This window comes from Struthio camelus, chromosome 9 (genome assembly GCF_040807025.1).
Source record: "Struthio camelus isolate bStrCam1 chromosome 9, bStrCam1.hap1, whole genome shotgun sequence".
Taxonomy (NCBI): Eukaryota; Metazoa; Chordata; class Aves; order Struthioniformes; family Struthionidae; genus Struthio; species Struthio camelus.
Genome location: NC_090950.1, coordinates 13,132,002 through 13,152,283, shown reverse-complemented (window position 1 = coordinate 13,152,283; position 20,282 = coordinate 13,132,002). Strand labels below are relative to the sequence as shown.

The 20,282-nt window shown below is 40.9% G+C and overlaps 1 protein-coding gene and 1 long non-coding RNA gene across 17 annotated transcripts in view; one reads left to right on the top strand and one right to left on the bottom strand.

Moving 5' to 3' along the window:
- The window catches only part of DOCK10 (dedicator of cytokinesis 10), a 165,503-nt gene that overhangs the window by 73,159 nt on the left and 72,062 nt on the right, over positions 1 to 20,282 (top strand). For all 16 annotated transcript variants that reach the window (XM_068953722.1, XM_068953730.1, XM_068953727.1 and 13 more), the window contains exons 4-10: positions 5,896 to 5,978; positions 10,155 to 10,227; positions 10,539 to 10,670; positions 10,940 to 11,074; positions 15,648 to 15,831; positions 17,489 to 17,574; positions 19,669 to 19,752. In XM_068953722.1, the coding sequence (XP_068809823.1) occupies positions 5,896 to 5,978; positions 10,155 to 10,227; positions 10,539 to 10,670; positions 10,940 to 11,074; positions 15,648 to 15,831; positions 17,489 to 17,574; positions 19,669 to 19,752 (777 nt within the window). The remainder of the gene's footprint in view (positions 1 to 5,895; positions 5,979 to 10,154; positions 10,228 to 10,538; positions 10,671 to 10,939; positions 11,075 to 15,647; positions 15,832 to 17,488; positions 17,575 to 19,668; positions 19,753 to 20,282) is intronic.
- On the bottom strand, positions 463 to 5,913 carry LOC138068118 (uncharacterized). The gene is made up of 3 exons (XR_011142744.1): positions 5,802 to 5,913; positions 3,770 to 4,806; positions 463 to 1,257 (listed from the first exon to the last, which is right to left on the bottom strand). It is a non-coding gene; the product is annotated as an uncharacterized lncRNA (long non-coding RNA).

Genomic DNA, 20,282 nt, shown 5'->3' with positions numbered 1-20,282 from the left:
CCCTATTTGTCCCTTTCTGGAGGCTTGCTTCTTATTGGTGATAGTAGGAAGACTTACTTTCACCGCTACCCCTTTAACTGCTGGGGTCCTTCAAGAATCTTCACCCCCACCCAGTTCTTGTCAAGGTCTCTGTATCTTGTCGACTGTTCAGGGATCTGGTCAGATTCCCTGACCAAACCCTTACAAGTGGTTGTAAAGGCTACTCATGGCCACTCCAGGATGACTTGAGGGCATATGAAATGCTGGTTTCTGGATGCAAAACAGATGACCAGCTAGATCAAGCAAGATGAGGCTGATGTTGCTGAGAAAGGTTCAAGTATATCGTAGCACTGGATACCCTACTTTGTGTAGTATAATGGTGGACAGCTTTGAGAAGCTGTCTCCTCCCTCCCTCCCGAGCAGCCTGGGTACCTCCTGACCCATCCCTTTGCTTCATGAGCCGGATCCAGTGGCTGTGGCTGCTTGGGGAAGGTCACTTTTGCTGGCTTGATGGGCTTTGGATCAGCTCACAGTACGTATAAAGAGGTGGTCCCATCTGTATTTTAGCAAAGTTGGTGGAATTCAATTTGCGTTCTTAAAATCCTAATGCTGTAGTCTACTGTGCGCTCCTCCACTGTTTGTTGAGGTATACAGCCTACTATACTGCAAAGGGGCTGATTTGGGGCTCATAAATGTCATTAAATGGCTGACTGAAGCAGGTTTCAAGCCAGGCCTGTCTCCATCAGAAATCTGCTAGCGTTTACAAGCCTTGTTTGAGCATGCTTGTAGCTTTAAAAGCCACTGTAGAGCCCAAGACTTCCTTCAAATCTTGGACATCTAGGCAATTGTCGTCTTAGCAACCTATTGGAAAAAGCCTGGGAAGAGAAACTAGTTATTAATGGGATGTGTGATCTGGTAATGTCTCATGTGGGACACGTGGCAATCTGTTCATGCACTGAACAAGGGAATTTGAGGTAGATAAACAATGGCATAAAATAACAGCTGTCTGCTTCTCCACCTGAAACTGTCATCTTCCTTGCACAGCCTGCAGGGTGACTTATGCCTGTCTGGTGACCCAATGTTTGGTGTCACGTTGTGATGTTTTAACTTATGGAAATGACTGAGATGACAATGAAGAATCCAGCTTGCTGGGGAAAGCTGTTGAGATTCAAGAGAGCTTTCCTGCACCTCAGTGTTGGCTTCTCTGCATCTGAGGGTGTACTTGTAGTCCTCATACCTTGTCTTTAAAGCAGCAGGGATCCTGCTAGTTGAAGAGCACTATATCAAAATAGAAAGAGTAACAACATCAAAATTTCATTTAATGGATTATGTCCATTTCATTCAGTCTGTTGTAGGCACAGTATTCATACGTATTCCTTTTAAGTGTTCTCTGTAGATTTTCCAGATAGAGAAGTGGTTGTTAGTTGTAATAAATTTTTAGAGCCCTTGTCGTTCATCTGGAGGATTTCCGTTTGATAGGTTGTACTTTGTCTCTATGTCTTACCTGTAAATAATTATTAGGCAAGAGTTTTATTAGTCATAACACTAAAAAAGTCACAGCTTTAAACCTTCTGTATAATTACAGAAAATGGTTCTGTGCTAATACAGTTAATTTCTCAAGCATTTTTGTCCACAGGCTAATCTCAATTGTTCTTACATATATTTCAAAGTCAAATTACAACAGGAGCTCCAGCTGATAAATGTCAGAACCAAAGCTTTGCTATTGTTCATCACAGCATAGATTTCCCCAGCTTCAAAATCTAAGTGTTTCAGTATTTTAAAGAATATGTTTCACTGTCCTGCTACAGCACTTATTAAAGGACTATGAGTTTTTTGATAGTTGGAGGAGTCATTTTTTTTAAATGTCTAATGCTTTAACGTAGCACATTTTAATACTTTGGTTTGTTGAACTTCCGTCTCACTGTACTTTACTATATATGGGAACTGTGCTAATTTGGAGGTAGTTTTTGAGAGCCATCAACTGAAGATGCAGATTGCTTGCAGCTCATAGTGAGGCTGCCACACTGGTCGCGGGCGTAAGGGAGCAGCAGGAGTTAACCTGCAGTGGGCGGCTGGATTTCGGCCTGGGTGATTACAGCAGTTGCATCTTCCCATGTGCCCACGCAAGCGTCCTTCTGCTCTCGCAGCACGGGTCGCGGGAAGGGGGACGCTTGGGGAGGCTGTTTGAGCGGTGGCATGCATGTCCTCCGGTCATAAGAGCGAGAACTGAGTGTGCTCTGTGCAGCTTCCCCTTCAGCACTGTGGCTGCACCCAGTGTGCCACGGTCCTGCTTTCCCTTTCCAAACCCTTGTATTGCCTTGCCCTTCCCTATTTAACATCTGCTTTCCAGCTCAGCAATAGCTGTTTTTAAATGGCCAGCGAAGCAGCAAGATTCCTCTGTGCGTGCCATCTCGCTGCAAGGGGCCTGGCTCTTTCACGAATGACTCTTATGCGTGTGCTTACGTTCCCTGGGAGTGCGTGCCTAGTGGTATCAGAGAGAATACAAGCAAGGAAAAAAAGAACTATATTGCTTTCAAGTGTTAGTAGGTGTTTGCTTCAGTTGTGTTTCTCTTTATTTAGAGTGCCCCTCTCTCTTTTGGTAAGTGCCCCTTTCCCTGAGGGTAGCCATCACACTGTCATCGCCAGAACAAGAACTGAGAAGTTGCAGGTGGAAAATTCTTGCAGGGTAATCTATTTCTCTGAGGAAAAATTAGGCCAGCTGGGCAAGGAAAAAGAGAGAAAACAGGGGAAAAAAGTTTAAAAAGGACAAAAAAGAAAAGGAAATGAATTGAAATTGATAGGCCTCTTGGGAATGGGCTGCACAACCTGGCTGGCTAACAGTGGAATAAGAAAGTTCATGCAAACATGTGCCAGCCCTCCCACGTCCCGCTGCTTCCATTGCTCCATCTATGTGTTTTCCTCCCCCAGAGTGCACTCAAGCTAAACAGCCCTCTGGAATGGCGCCTCCTTATTTGCCAAGAACAGTAAGGTCTGATTCTGGCATCCTGATGAAATCTCTGCCTCTAGAAAGGTTTTTCTTGCTCCTCAAATCAGGCTCACAGGTGTTTTCCTCATTACTGAGATTATCATCATTTTCCTCGTTACTCAAATTCAGTAATTTTCACTTAAAAAGAATCTTTAAAAGTCAATAAAATCGGCAGAAGTATAAGAATTTTAGTTGGGATGTTCTGAAGAGAAAATGCTGTACTATTATTATTGTTGTTGTTGCCACCAGATCTGGATTACAGTAGATAGTCACAGCTCGCAGCCCCAACAGGCTAGTTAAAGGACAGCGTTGGCTGTTGCCCTGAATTGGCTTGCCTCTTGTGAATTCACTGAATGATACTTGAATGTGCTGCTTGTCCTCTTTGATTTTTATTTTGATTAGCTTTTTCTTGGAGGAGCACAAGAAACCTTTATAATTCTAAGCTAAAATACTAAGGCCTATTCTATATGTTGTTCGCAACAATTTTTTGACCGCATCAGTAAAAAGCCTATAGTGTTTGCATAAGACTGTGTTGAGAATTATCTGCAAGCATTAATCGCATCTTTTAAATAGAATAGTTAATAGTGAAAGTGCTACAGGGAAAGATTGGTCCTCTCCATAAAAGGTTCAGTTGTTCTACATTTGCCTAGCGAAAAGCGAGGGAAGTGTGAATTAGAGGGTCTGTGCTCATCCTCATACAGAACGGGCTTTTTCGTTGGCACGTGCAGTACAGAATACAGGGTGCTCCTGTAGGAGTATCCTTATAATCCAGGTGAGCATCAAATACTTTAAAATAAAACTTACCTCACACAAATACAAGAGCGATTGAATCCTTGCTGCGGATTCACAAAACAAAATCTTGCTCTGTTCGAAGTCAAAGTCCGCCCTTCCCCAGTGGGAGTGGTGTAGGAACACGGGTGCCATGCGTAGGCTTTTCACCTGAGCCTACAAGGTGCGGTCTGGCATCAGTCAGAGTTGAAGTCAGTTATAATATTGTGTTTGTTCTCAATAATTTGTAATTATTGTATTGTTTTGTATTGTCTAACATAAATATTGTCACGTTTTATCTGGCATTCCATAGCTGAAAGATAATCAGGGTTTATATGAGACCAGAAAGTAGACCCTGGAGTCGTTCTGAGTATGACTGCTGCAGAATGCCTTTGGTTGCGTTGAGCTCTTCAGTTCGTGTTAACAAGGGAGAAAAGTTCTTATATATGTGCATTCGCTTTTTTACATTTTTTTTTCCATATGCTAAAACAAATAAAGCTGTCTCAAAAGATTGTAATCACACATCAGGTGACTTTCCTCAATTAATTTGTGGCCATATATCCTGCATGTTTTACACAAGACTTAAAGCAGATTTGGTAGGCCAGTTCTGCATAGTTAAGAAAATGCCACCTTCACGTTTTCAGGCCCACTTTAGTTTTTGCTCCAGTGGCTTGAGAAGCCCGCTCTGCAAGCAGTGACTCGCGGGAACATGCGAAGCGGCTGGCAAATCCTCCCGGTGGGAGGACCACTAAATTATTGTGTCCCTTTGTCAGTTGCCTTTTCTGCTGCTTTTTCTGCTTGGCTTTTTGTATTTTAATCTTTTTGATCTATCCTTCACTCCGTTCTCCTTGTCTGCAGTAGTCTCATCCTTGCCGTGCCTTTCTGCGAGATCATCTTTCTTGTTTCCACTTTGAATTCCCCCTAATGCTGCTGCTTTCTCTACCGTAGTTTTCCACCGTTTTCCTTCATGACATGCCTCCTTTTTCCATGTCACCTTGGGAAGCAGCTTTTGCTCTTAGGTTTGAAGCATCTTTCCCTCTTTTCTCCTGTCCCTCTTGCATGGGCTGGTGCAACTGTGAAAGCAGGACGTGAGGGGAAAAAGATATAGTATTGAGGTAAATCATTCAGCATAGTATACCATTATTAGTGTGTATTTTAAGCTCTGTGGCTAGAATTACGGCAAAAATCTGACAATATTTGTGTCACTTTTGTTGGAGGTGTGCACTTTACCAATAAGTGCAGATGGTTCAGGCTCTTATTCACAATTACGTGTCTGCCGTATTTGTTAAACTGAACAACTTAATAACAAGTGGTGAATTAAGCTACAGTCAAATATGTGATCTTATTGTGTCTAAAAATGTAGTACTGTGTTTAATTATGTTGATAAAAATTCTGCATAAAATATATTGCACGCTTGTTCTGATCTACTAGACAGTATAGCAATACTGTTCAGTATAGTCTTTGTTCAGGTCTGGGCTCCTTATATGAGAGATGGATGTGTTAAGGAGAATTTCAGGAGAGAGGTACAGAATTGACTAAAAGCTTTTGAAAAATAAGAACTACGAGGAGATGATAAGGAACTGAGCAAATTCAGCGTGGAGGGGAAAATGAGACTCGAATGGGAAGTGGTAGTCCTATTAATATAGTCCTGCATGTTGTTAAGAGGGTAAAGGTCAGTCCTTAAGGGCAGAACAAGAAGTAGAGGGCTCACGCTGCAACAAGGGGGAATAAAAGGAGGAGGGCAAGTGTATTGACAGTGCAGTGCTTAGGTAATGAAATGGGATGCAAAGAGAAAAAGTGTAATTAATGTGCCTGGAGAAGGTCATGCCTAAACTAGGTAGCCTCTTTTGAGGCATTAGCGATATAATTTAATGATACTTCCTACAGAGTAGGAGCGGAGAATCAGTCAAGTATGTTATGTTACTTTCAGCCTGCCCCCTTCCCTCTTATATGATTCAGTGCATTTGATTTAAAAGGAAAATTGTGCTTCAAAATGTGGGAACATATGAAATTGCCTTTCCTTTAAGAACTGTGCACCCAGCTGTAAAAGAGAAGAATTTGTGCTTACCTAGCAGAAAGGCCCCTCCGATGTTTCTCTGTGCTGCAGCCTTTTCTGAGTCTAAATAGTTGTAGTAATTCTGTTGTTGTTCTTTTCTCTTCAGGCTTGTAAATATTACAGTTCCCAGTGGCATGTTGTGAACTACAAATATGAACAGTATTCAGGAGACTTTCGACTCTTACCACAGTAAGACCTAGCTTAAATTGTTCTTTTTTTATTTTTCCTCTTAGGTTTGTGTCATTTTGCTGAGCTGTGTCCATATTTGCACTTTCCTTTGTCTTGTATGCTCTGCTTGTTTTACCATATTTATAGTGGCTTGCATCTGTAAAAAGGGGAAGAAAAGGTCCTTCAGCAAAGGTTCAAGACTCTGCAGAATTCACTAGTATCAACAAACTCGTTTAGTGCTGGTTCAAATCTTAAAAGTGTATTTGCATATTCAAAGCACAGTTGATTCAGGAAAGCTGGTTTTATGTTTTCCTTAATAATGCATAAATGTCACTCACCTTTATCTGGGATTAACTGTCCTTTTAGTTGCCTCGTGTAACAGAGGAGCGAGATTTCACTTTACAGTTTTATCAGCTGTACAGAGCAGAAGAACGTGGGCCCACGTGTCCAGCGTGTGTTGGCACAGCGCTAGTGATGCGAGGATGCAGCAAGGTGCGAGTGCCTGCGTAAGCATTCGTCCTGTCTCTGCTTGGAGGCCGTGTAAAGGTGCTGAGAGGAGAAGGCACTCCTTGACTTGAGTGGAAAGAAATGAGGAACGGGGTGTTCTTTCTTTCATTCATGGGTTTCTACCCATACTCCCTTTTCTGGGAGGGAGCATGTACTCTTGAGGACCGTTTTGCCGAGCAGTTAATGAAATCACAGGATGCCTAAATGAGCAGTGCTACCACCTCCTTTCTTGGAATTTGAGTCATTACAATCGTGATACTGAATGAAAAAGATTGCTATGTGCATATAACGCCAATTACAGGAACGAGTACTCCAGATTTAAGTTGGAGTAAGAATGGAAACCGGTGCTAACTAAACGGTTGTTGCAGGAATCGATAAACTGATTCTCGTGGTCCCTTTAGACGCTGTGTTCAGTGGGCTTTGTAAGCCTTCTCTCAGATCTGCAGTTCCTCTCTCATTTGTCAGTATTTGCATGAACAGTGAATGCAGTAGTACAAAAAGCCATTAAAAGCAGTTTTGCTAATTGTTTTAGAAAATAATGCATTAGTGCTCAAGAACAACATTTGCAGCACAGCGTTTTTTCCATTTAACCTAAAGCAACTTTGCTCTTATGAAATATGCATTTGATAGACACGGTTGCATTACTCTGCACAAAAGTACGTTTTAACCAGTTATGTTCATCCTCTCCTGTGAAGGTTATTTTAATACGATGACTTTGCTTTCATGAGTTCACACTCCATGGATATTATGGTGTCTCACATCTTCCTTTCCCCCACTCCCGCACGTAAGGGATCATAACTGAACATCTTGTTTATATAGTCAGAGCACAGCACTCAGGAGTGTTTTGAATGCAGGACTACTTGCTGCTCCAGAAGCAAACTTATAATAAGCAAGAGCGTCTATGTTTTCTTTGCTGAAAGTCGCCGTGGCCTCTGCGTTTAACATGCCTTAAAAGAAAGCTGGCTTGGAGTCCACTTAACTTCATAATGTTTTTGGATGAGCGTTAAGCGTGTAGTATTGCGTCATGAGAAAGGCGCAGCATTTACAATGCCACGTCTAACTGCAGCCAAAATGCTGCTCTTGCCTAACGCTGTGCTGAACCTTCTCGGGGGGCTTTGCGTGTAGAAATGCACGAGCTGGAGCTCAGCAGCCTTGAAAGGACTTCATCCTCGTGCGTACGTGAGGACAGGCGGTGTTTTGCGCTGTCGTGTGCCAAGGTGATGAATAGCTGCGCAGTGTAGCAGATTCCTGTCGGATGTTGGATTTCACTTGCCGAATACTGATCTCTCTGATTGGGAAGTAGTTGCAATTTGGCTCAAAGCACATGGAGCAGGCGTTGGGAATTGAACTTGTCCTCGGTGTAATCCCGCTGAATTCAGGTCTGTAGCACGAGGGAAGAGCTCAGTGTGCAGCAACACAACCAGCAATGTTTAGCAATTGCTTTAGTTTATTTCTGAGCGTGCTCCTCCTGAGAAATTTTTCTTCAAATCTTTCTACGCCTTAAACTCCTGTCTGCAGGCTGTCACCTTGGATCAGCAGGCTTTTTTAAGATGTGCATACAGTGATATTTTGCTGGTGGATGCAGATGTAGAACATGATAACTTACTGCAGCTTTAACCTGAGGCAACCCGAATTCATTCATGGGGCTGGTTTGTATAGAGAGCATTCAGAGTACCTGCAAAACGCTGAAGAAACTCCTTCAGAAAATCTGTGGCTGGTGGTGCGGACTTTGCTCGGCCTGTCCCGAGCTGCTGACGCCGTCTTCCTTCCTGACTCGCCTGCTCTGCTCTCTCTTATAGTTGCGCTGCGAGACCACGAGGATTTCCTCCTTTCTAGGAAACGCAGCAGGCGCGCGGGCTCGTCGGCAGCCTGGGGCTCGATGGAGGGGCTCCGCTTCGGGCTGCGCGGGCTCTGCCCTCTCCCGCCGGTAGACAGACCGAACGCCGTCGCGGTCCCGTTTCTGAGCCCGTCCCTCCCCTGCTCCCTCTTCCCCTGCCCTGGAGCATGGAGCGTTTTTCTTGTACAGCTCTGGGGCAGCTGGTCCCCCAGCGGTGCAGAGCCTCGAGCGCGGCGTGGCGTCACCGCTCGCGTTGGGCCGGCGGGCTCGAGTCGGTCTGTCTGCAGCCTGCCCCAGCGGCGCTGGAGGTTTTGAGCACCGACTAGTCAATAAGCCCCTGGGGTTTCTGTCTAAAAATGTGACAGCTTGGAAAGTGACTTTTTTTTTTTTTTTAAAAAAGTTTGGCTTCTTTTGGGCAGGGTGTACGGGTTTTCTCGTTTTGTTTTGTTTTTAAAGAATTTTCCTTGGTTATATTGGAAAATCTCTCATGGGTTTCCACATCAAATATCAACTCTTTTTTGATGTCATATATGTCAATTGATTGCAAAGGTTCCTCTTAGCCAAACTAACTAGTTGATTATATTAAATAAACACTGAAAACAGAACAAACTAAAACACAGAATAAAAAATTCTGGCATTCTCTTACCTGCACGCCCTTCACTATCCTGCCTTTTCTGAAGTGCTGATTTCAGTTACAATAGGGTGTTGAAGGCATGGTAAAACTGATTTTGAAATGGAGAAAGCAAAGAGGAAACCTCATGGCAAAAAAGAGACCCTTTTTCATTTTCTATTCATTCATACACAAGTTATAGATTAGGAAGATTAAAGGAAAAAGCAATTAGAGGCATTTAACGTCATGTGCTAGTGTGGGCTAAAGTTAGCTAACTTTAGAGAAGACGCTTGCTTATGGGTGTGTGGTTTCTACACTTCCATCTGCATTGGCCTCCTTTTGTAGTATAGAGTGAAGCGACTTTATTTCCTTTCTAAGTCTGGCTAAATGAAAACTAAATTATCTCAAAATTTGTCTTCCTAATAAATAATGGAGTTAAATACAACTTTTGTAGACTTTCACTTGATAATTAAAGGTTCTCAAGATGAGATTTGTAATCTGTAAGACTCTAAAAACAATCTTAATGCTTTTCAGGCCACAGAAAAAAATCTGGAATTTGTTCATTTGAAAATATCTTTTAAGTTTTATAATTTGCATTTGTCTGGCTGTTAAGCTTTAATTCTACAGTTTAAGTAATTGCCCTGAGGCCTAAAATTCTGTGTGCTTAAAATTAAGCAAGTGCTTAAGTGCTTTGCTTTTTCATATTCAATGTTGTTTAGCAGCCTACAGTACGAAGCTCTTATATGGCTCTACATCAAAAAGGCATCTGTGTTTTTATACAATTCAGTTCAATATATTTTTAAACAAAAGATGTCTTAAAGTACTGTAGAAGCTGTTAGCAGAAAGTTCTAATTTTTTTTCTTGGTTTAAAAAAAAAAGCTTACAGTTTTCCCTCACTCATCTGACAGACTTAAATGAGATATTTCTTTGGGAATTGTTTCTTTTTGTTGCCTCTGTGTCATGGAAGAGCGGGGAAAAGAACAAGCAATGAACTTATCTTGGGTTAAGAACTGTTAAAACTTCATATTATTGAGGAAAAAAAGGTATGTGGGTTTAAGATAAAAGCTGTCTTTGGAAACTAGCAATTTTTAAAGGACCTAACAGAATCACAGCAATAGGAGTATTGAAGATGTCTTGGGAAGTCAGGATGGTTGCAGCTCTGAAATACCAGGTACATTAAATGAATAGTCTATCTCAGATTATTAAAAATAAACAAACAAACATGTTTTTCCTCTCCTCACAGGAATGAATGTAGACCGGAGAAACTGCCTTCGCATTCCTTTGAAATCGATCATGAAGATGTGGATAAGGATGAAGTATGTATTCTGTATTTTTTTTTTCCGCCTGGAGAAGGGTTAGTTATTGCTTTTGCATCAAATAAAGAGTGATAATGGAGGCTTGTTATCACCTATAAAATATTTCACGTTTTAAATAACTCTGAATTTAATGGAACAGCTTTATCTCTTATGTCATCATGTGCACAGCAGGAATATTAATAAAGTCTTATTTCAAAAGGAGTGTAAGGATGATTATTTGTTGTCAAGCAGATATTCACCTGTTATGGTTTTCTTTCACCTTAGAATTCAAAAAGCAAGTCAATGCAATATTAACCATGTCTTTCATACAGGATACAACATCCCACTCGTCTTCAAAAGGTGGCGGCGGTGGTGGAGGAGGATTAGCAGCTGGAGTTTTCAAGTCTGGTTGGCTTTATAAAGGGAATTTTAACAGCACTGTAAACAATAGCATTACTGTTCGGGTAAGGGGATAGCATTATTCTTTCTTCAGGTTTAGATTGTGCCCCACCAAGGCACATTTGTTTGCCACTGTCATTTAGGTGTTTGTATCTCAAATTAGGTTTGGTTATGTTACCTTGAATGATCGTAAAATAATGTTCAGATTGCCTGCAAAATAGTGCAGTTGCACTGCAGTTTGCAGTGGCTTATTATTTAAACCTGTCTGTGAATAAAGTGTCTGTGAAAACAATTTGCAGTGCAACAGTTGTGGTTCTTTCTTTCCTCACTTCAGTCATTCAAAAAGCGCTACTTCCAGCTGACACAGTTGTCGGATAACTCGTACATTATGAATTTTTATAAAGATGAAAAAATATCGAAGGAGCCAAAGGGATGTATTTTCTTGGATTCTTGTACAGGAGTTGTACAGGTAAGTTTCATTTTATTTCATTCTGTTGTTTTGATGTCAGAAAAATAAGAATTACAGAAGGCACATGAGAACACGTACATGGATCAGAGTGGTCTTATTCTCCATTGCGTGAGATGAGAACATCATTGCTTTTGCACTTTAAGTTAGCGTGCAATCTCAGATTGGCAGGTTGCAATACTGAATTACGATAGCAGATCATGCAAACGCTCTTTGCCTGTGGCAAACATGAGGAAAAATATCGAAAGTTTGATTTCATTTAAATCATTTTTTTTTAGCTAACGGGTTTCACCTTGTGTGTATTAAGGATTAAGAGCATGATTGCTGTGGGTTAGAGACACTCAGGTTACAAAGTATCAGCTGTTGAGCAGTGGTAAGTGAATCTAGTATTGAAGGTTCTGACTTTAGATTGTTTAAATCATTCATAGACTCCTTGAAGAAGGCTATCACATTCAGAGGTAATAGAGAGTCTTAAAAGCAGCAGGTATGACAGAGCCTTATTGTTTACGCAGCTTAGAAAAATAAATAGCCAGATACATCTGACTTTGCTTCCTAAGGCTGGATTCTTAATTTTTTTTTCCTTCCTCTTGCTGCTTTTTTTTTTTTTTTAACAATGTTATCTTAAATAATGTGTTGCTTTGGTTGATCTAGCACAATATTTCAATTTTTTTTTCTATGCTTTGTTCTTTACTTCTCAAGTAAAGATTGATAACATCCTACAGACTAGATCAGCTTGATTTGGAAGTTGCTTTGAAACAAACTTTTCAGCTAATACAAGGGAAGACCCTTGATAAACACTTGCCTTTCTTGATAAGAAGATCTCCCTTTCCCCAAAGGCCCCAAAACAGGGCCTTTGAAGCAAGAATAATCAGTGAGAAGAATTCACTCTGCAAACAAATGTTTGCAAGGGCTTTCAGTAGAACCTGATTCCCGTGGTTGCACTCAGGAAAGTACTCAGCTTTAGGGGGGATGTCTGTTTCCGCTGTGTGGTATAAAGGATGTTTCTCATATCAAACAGATGTGAGAGAAGGTAACACGGAAGGACAGTGATGTTTTCCTGTGTCGGTCCGTTGGCTTGAAAGTCTCTAACAGGTAGCCTGGGAGCGTGGCAGAAGCCCCAGAGGAGGTTCTGGTGCAGAAGTCCTCTTCAGGAGTGTCTGAAGTCTGCAGTCGGTCTTTCACTGAGGTTTGGGCTTTGTGTGTCTGCAGCGATTGTCAGTATAATGGAGGCAGTATAAACTGCTCTAGGCAGTTAGAGAGATCCTGGTACTCCTGCTAAGGAATTGCTACTGCTACCTGACTCTCTGTTGTGCAGTTAGTTATGGTTAAGAGATCCTTACTCAGTTATCGTCAGTTTGGGGCTGTCTGTCGCACTTGATCTTCACCAGGTCTTGTGAGTTGATGTTGCCTGGTCACTTATAAGAATAGGAGAAAAGTTGTTTGCTCCTGCTTGCTGGTAGTGTGTGCTTTCTTTTAAGATAGGCCTTAGCCAAACCCCCAGTTAATCCTTTAATGTCCCTGTAGTGTGGTTTTAGATACAGATTGAATAGTGGCCCGGAGGGTGCCTGTTCCTCAGTGATGTTTTTGACGCAACTCTACAGTGGCGAAAATGCCTGGATTTCAAGATTTTGGGGCTTTTTGACTAACCTCTGACAAAAACAGCTCAATAAACTTTTGAAATCCTCCTCCTCCTGAGCTTGACAGCTTCCTTTTAAATCTCCAGCATCCCTGCAAATTGTCCAGAACTGTCTGAACTGTAATTTCACCTCTCATCTACCACCAGATACTAGTTTCCTCAGTTGCCCTTTTGGCTGACATTCAAACAGGGATAAATGTATTAATGAGCTGTCTTTACCAGCAAGAAGCGAGTCTTAAAGGGGTAATAGTCCCAGCAGCATCAGCTATCAAAGTCTCTCTTACTAACAAAACGTGATGAACTTAGGTTCACAGGGCTGAAAGACAAAAAACATTGCTTAGAGTTGCCATAAATGGTGAGGATTGGAGCCATCAAATCTGGAGAAAGAGTCTGATAAAACTGAAGACTTAGAGGAAGACTATGATGTGAATTGTTCTACTTTCACTAGTTTTGTACTACTATAAATCATTTGACTGTAGATAAATGACTTCTGTGCTCCTCTCTGATAGAGGTTGACTGTCTAAATTGCAATAAACATCCTGGAGAAAGCACTTCCAGATGAAATAAATACCTCCAGAACAATTCCGTTGTTTTGGAAGAATGACCCTGCAGGCATTAGACTTAGCCTGATGTTTCATTTATAGCTCATCCACAGTTTATTTCTGAATCTGGCATTATTTCCTTCTGGAATAAATCTTAAATTTGAAATTAAGCATTGAAGATTACAGCAAGCCAACCTCAGGGTCCACATACCATTTGGAAGGGGTTGTAGAGAAGCAAATTGAGAAAGGGCACATTTTTTTTCTATTAACTGATCAGGAGGAAAATAGTTGGCTTTAGATTTGAAACAAAGACTTTGCTGTAGATCTCGCCTGCTTGCCAGAAGTCTGAAGTGCAGATGGAAAAGTGGATATTGAAGTTTCCCTGCCCTAATGTTCTTAAGATTCAGCATGTGAGATGTATTGCTCTTTTAGATAATGTTTAATTGCATTGCATTACGTTACCTGATGTAAAGATCTTGGCCATGTCTGTAAATGGAAGTACCTAATATAGACAAGAAATGCATTCATTTTAATGCTCTTTGTACTCTTTCAGAAGGGAAATTGAAAGGCAGCATTTTTCTTTATAGATTGTTCATAAATTGTTGAACATAATCCATTTATACAAAGAATCTACCTTCAGAAGCTTTGAACGGGCAGTAACCTAAGGTTGTTAGCGTAGTTCTCTCCAACGTTTAACCCTTGGTCAAGCCATCAGTACAAAGAGATTTCAGTGGAATTTTAGTCACTGTTTTGCATTAATTTGAATGTATACAGCAATTAGAGGGCCTATAAAGTTTGCTGTGATAAAGCATAGTTACAGACACCCAAGAATGAATTGCTTCAAAGCCTAACCATATTCTTACACTAGTCTGATAACTTCTAGTAGCTTCAGTGAACTAAAATTTATGTATGTGATAGTGTGTTCACCTCTATGAAGTACTTGATGGAAAATGATTTAATAATAGCAAGACCATTTTTGGTAGCACGATATTAAAAAAAAAAGTGTCAATAATGTCTCAATGTTAGTTAACTGAAATTTTCTGGAATACTGAAAATAAAATGGTGGCATTGATGTCCATAGTCAATGATTGTATAGTTTTGATTAAGTAAAAGGGGGTAAGACGCATGAGCGTCCTTGCAAATCTAAGCAAGGAGGATAGATAATTGATATAAATGCTTCCATAAGACTGCCACAGAAAAACCTGTGATAAATTTGAGGAACGAAGCATATGGTATTAGAAAATCACATCACTTTGTTTAATTTTGTTGAGCCCTTTCCCTAAGGACCTGCTGATTTTTCGTGACAGAATTTGATGGATTAACCACCTACTGCAGGTGAAACCTGGTGTTATAGAACGGAACTAAATCTATTGCCGGTATGCTGGGAATTGATTCTATTGTTATACCTTAAAAGGATAGAATTGCAGTGACTGAATAGTAGTATATCTCACCTTTTTTATCCTGCGAAGAATTATTGAAATTGCCATAGTCATTTTTTAAATCATTCTAACACTTCAAGGTGACAATACCTGTCAGAATTGTCCACTCTGATCTTTTCGTGTGGAGGAATTTGTACCATTCCAGTCTTCCACAGAGATTTGCGAGTTAATTTCTATTCCAAGTTTAGACTTGTATTATCCAGAACTCTTTCAGAAAAGTAAGCACATAGTGTATGCGTGGTTCCCCTCTCATCTTCCTTTCGCCATCCTTCAGAGAGTAAAATCATGTTGAAATTTTCTCATCCTAACCACAATATTTCTAACTTCATTGGATGCTCCCAAATTAGTAGTTAGCTTCATGTAGCTTGTTAGTAGCATCTATAAATATCTTGAAATGTTTATAATATTTAGTTCCTTTGACTTATTCCCACCCAACTTCCACCATCAGGGTGGGACACACTAACGTCCTGCTGACTTGCTTGCTTGCCTCCTAGATGGAATCTGGTGAAGTCTGTCCTGCTCCTGCTGAGCAAATATTCCTATTGCTTAGCATCACTTTGTATCTTTGAGCGTGTCTGGCGGCACACTGATTAGACTTGAGATTTAAGGGTGTTCTCTCCAGACAGCTATGAATCCTGTAGCAATACTCCTTACATATATAGTACTTTCACCTTCAGAGGTCTTTCATTATTCCACCTGGGAGGTATTCCCTTCTGTAGTTTCACTGTCCAAAGCCTTAGACCTTCCACAGTTAGAAGGTTTCAGGTGCATGAAGACTCGGATTGATATAAATTTGCATTAATATCACACTGTTTGGATTTTCTTTAAAGTCGGTGAATTTTGCTTGAATTTTGGTTTTAAGGATCAACCATATAAAAGCCCATCTAATGGATGCCTTTTTCAGTACCTTTTTATAATTAGTTCTGGTGTTTCTTTTTCTTTTCCTTTTATTACAATAGAATAACAGGCTTAGGAAGCATGCCTTTGAGCTGAAAATGAATGATCTCACATACTTTGTGCTGGCAGCTGAAAATGAGCAGGATATGGATGACTGGATTTTCACTCTCAACAAAATCTTGCAAATAAATCCAGAGGGGACCATTCAGGAAAGGAAAAGTGCAGATCTCACCGATCTGAAACTTGGTAAGAGTGAATAACTCTGCATTGCTTTTCAAATCAAATGCAAAAAATTAAACCTTCAGATTTCACTATTGAATCATTTTAACTGCTCCAGTCTCTAATGCATTCTGCACCTACTGATTTCTGAGGAAGCAGCACCAGCCTCTTGGCAATCCCTTCACAATGTCAGTCAGCTCCCTGCAGATCATTTTCAAAAGGCCGTGGGGGAGGTTAAGCTGCTCCCAGTAAAGTTAGTGGGAACGATGTGGCTGTGATTTGCATACACAACTCTTTTTCAAATGCAGTTCTCTCTGTTGGAGATCTTGCTGGTACTTCAGGTTTTACTGTCTTGAGAGTCTGAAGGCTTTAAAGAGTTTTCTCCTGGAGAGAGAAAGAACTGTCAAATCAGTATTTTTTTTCCAGCATTTTGTTTTCTTTAAGCATCTGGAGCTAATTGAGGGGGAGAAAAAGAAGGGGGGGGGCCACAGCTGTGGCATATTGCTCTTTCAGTGGAAGCTTACTGACTTTTCACTTCTTGTTTTTGTGAGTTTGTGTATTAATGTGCTTTTGTTTCGGAAGGAAGGATTGGATGCTCTGTTATACTGTATTCTTCACGTGGCAGTAACTCATCCCTTCACATAAATCCCTGTTCGTTTGGGATGAGTGCCAGCTACAATCCTAGGACCTAATAATATACCTAAACTGTAATATGGATGTGAACTGCTTCTACTGAATCAAAGCTTTGAATCCAACATACACCTGAATCTTGGAAGTTCAGAGGCAGTTGGAGGCTTTAGCCTGGTGTTTTATAATGAACTCTGATTTTGAAAGGGTAGGATGCTCTTTCGTATAGCCAAAGATGTCTTTATGATTTGAAGGCACAAGAGACTTGCACTTTAGAATCAGAGAAGTACTTCTAAAAATCCCGCCCATAAGGGGTGTATTAACAAAACAGGAAGAAAAATGTACATCAAAGGTCAAAGACACAAGGCTAACAGAAAACAGAAGTCTCTACTGGTGAATACCCTGATAACTAGTAACAGGAATGTGCTGTGGAGTTAACTCATCAAAAGGCATGATGCTTTCTTGGCAGAAGAGCCCTAAATGGATGTAATTACTTATTTCACATTAAGCTGAACTACCTCGTGGAAGCAGAATGATCCCTGGTGAGAGAGTGTAAGAGCCAAATAAAGGGGTTGCTCTATAGTTCTGTTGTCTGGATTCATATATTTGCAGCCCCTGGAGTGCAGGCTAGATCTCTTCCCGAGGACTTGGTAAGCCCCCGTTGGCCTCACTGGCTGCACTGAAGGGTGAACCCTTTGCTGGGAGTCTGGAGTCTGTGGGTTGGAATAAATTCTCAGTGTTGCCTCGGGAGGGACTGAGAGAACAAAGAAAAGCATCTTTGTGGGCATGGATATTTGTCGTGAAGGTGCCAGGCGTTTCATTGAATAGACAGAGACAGGCCCCTTGTTGGAAAAGCTTAAATGGAGACTGAGTTGTGGTAAACACCAGTAGGAGATGAGCCTGAGGACAGAGGTGACATTAGTATCTCTTATGTTTGATAGCTTGATGATGCTAAAAGGGATTTAAAAAAAAAAATTAGTATGGGGATTGATTTTTAAGACCAAATGGCAATAGCAAGTGTAATAAAAACATTTGAATAATTCTTTTCTTTTTAAAGACCCTGCAGAAGTTTCGGTGAATTATGATGGCCCTCAAGAAGAGACTGATTCTTCCGAGAACACCTTGCACCCAGACTTCACAAAAGTAAGAGATGTTATGTCTTTCTTTACAAGCTTAGTGTAAAGCGTTACCTAGGTCAAAAAAGCCTACAACTGGATTGTTATTAATACTGTGAATAAATATAGCACAGCCCATGTTAGAAACCTGCCAAATGGTGGGAATAATTTTCACTTTGAACAGCTGATGACTTTGTTTAAAGGAGAAAAGCTTCACCAGAAGTAAGGTGTAAAGGAAGTAGGTGCTCCCTGCAGTAGTTTGATTTAGACCAATGAAGTCAGCAAGTGTCTGGTCCCTGTAGTTTTTTGTGAAATACTTACTCTTTTTAACTGCACTTAGCAGACTTTGGCCCCTAAAGAGCGAAGATTTCCTGTGCAGCGTGCAGTCTTTCAAGGAAACAAGCTGTGAACTGATCACCACCTTCTATAATTTCATTGAAAGATGCATGTAGTATCAGAGGAGACGTTTTGTCTTCTGGATCTCAAACTCCTTCATGTAGATGAGATAATTGTAGAAGGTATTAGGAAACTTTCTGATGAAAAGCTAGGTTGGAAATATTTCAGTGCTCTTTCTTGAGTGTATGATCTGTTTGTAACCCCCTGTCACTGAGCTGCTATCCGTATACACAGCTGGATGTTGTCTGAGGATGTTACTCCCACAGATTTTAACGGAAAGCTATGCAGGCAAATGAGGGCAGAATTTGGTCTATGTTTTATTGCAGATTGTATTCATATTTATGAAATAGTTACTCAGATTTTAAAAAAACAACAACAACAATGCAACAGGTAAAGTGTAACTGAGTTCATGTGTTAAGGACAGCAGTAGTATCCGATGCTCATCTGTGAATCGAGTCGTTACTGGAAATGGTTCAGTTAACGCAGATATCAAAAGTGTAACTGGTAGATCAGACTACTGGTGACCTAAAAAGCTAAAAATAGGTGATCTGTAAATTTTACTATGCCTATACAGCTGTTTATATGGTTAATTCCTGTTCTTCACCTTTGCTGCTTAACCCTGGCTGCAGCAGGGGTCTGTGGCCTGTCGCTAACACATAACACCTGATCCCGCCTCTGCCTAACCCCTGCGCCAGGGATGTGCAAAGCCATCGTCCTGCTGCGTGTCAGCCCACAGGTGGGGGGTGAGACGTGAATACAGAGCTCTGGGTCTTGCTGTGCTGCTTCTGCCCGATGCTAACTGCATCAGCAGTTAGTGCAAAGTGCAAAGTGGGAACGTGACAGGCGAGCAGGAGCAGAGCCCGAACAGCTCTGCTGAGGTTTGCACTCAGTCTTGGACAACCAGGAAAGTTGTGGGCTCCTTGAATAGTTCAAACAGTGAAAGTAATGAAAGCTTAGGAAAAATGACCTGCAAAGAAAGACTGATGGAACTGGAGCTATTTAGATTACAAAGGAAAGTTTTAGAGAGAACACGAGGGATTTGCAAAGGGAAGGGAATGTGTAGGGTGTTCTTTTATGTGGGGAAAAAAAGTTATTCAAGTTAGACATAAACTTTTAAATGACAGGGTAGGGAAGTACTGGATTGCTTGGGAAAGTTGTTGAGTTGGTTTTATTGGGCTCTTATTATCAACTTAGGCACATGACTGTCAGAAAATAAATTTTTGTGGCTGGTCCTCCATTGTGGCAAAGGGATGAATGATGAGATGACTCCCAGCCTTATGTTTCTGTGAAATCTGCAACCTCCGTGATTCTGCCCGTCCCTAAGGCTGAGCTACACATTCCTGTCCCCCACCGCTTTTTGCCTTCCCCCCCACAGAAGTGGTTTTTTGCTTGTTTTTTTTTTCCACCACTTGTGCATCCCAGAAATATTTTGAGTGCAGTGATCCATCATTTTGACATCTTACACAATGGATTCTTTAATAACATATGTGAACTTGGATTATTAAATTTTTTTTTTTGATTCTGTGGAAGTATACCACAAGTTGAAAATCCTGGTTCACAGGCATATGCCCTTCAAAAAATGCTTGAAGGCACTATAGGGGGTAACTGTTGCAGAAACGAGAAGTGTTGTTATAAGTGAAACGTGGATCATTCATTTAAAGGTTTAACAACTGTGCCTACGTTTCTTTCCATATGCAGAAAACTAATTTGTTATCTGTCACTACAGTACATCACAGAAACAGAAGAAACAGTGAAAGCTTCTCGAAATGCAGAGCGACTAAATCTATTCTCCTTGGATCCCGATATAGCTGTAAGTGGAGAATCCTGTTTTCAACTTTTTGGAAGTTTTAAAATACAGGTGGCCTAGGCTGAGTAGGTTTGTTAGACCCCAGCACGCTTTGAAGCCCAGCAAGCAGCTGCATATGCCCGAGACTTCCATCCTTTGTGCCCACAGGACTGTAATATTCAAGTGACAGCTAGATGCTTTCAGCTTGGCAGTGGAAACAAAACTCTCTCTCTGGTCTGTAGAGCTTTATGTATAGATTCGACCCATAGCTGATGTATAGCAAAACTTTGAATCCTTAAGGTGCACTGAATCTCATAGGAACAGTACTGCTCCTTGGTTTGGAAACATTGCAAGAACGGTGTTTTAATTGTTATTCATTACATTGGATTTGAGTGCTGAGATGGGAATGGATGTAGAAAGCAGCGAGGGGAATAGTTTGAAAAGGCTATCTATGTGAAAAAGTTTAGTTGATGTAGGAACTGCAGGTTGCTTTTCATTTTATCTTCAGCTAGCTTACTGTGTAGTATTAGAATTCAGGAGACTAAGATTGTTAT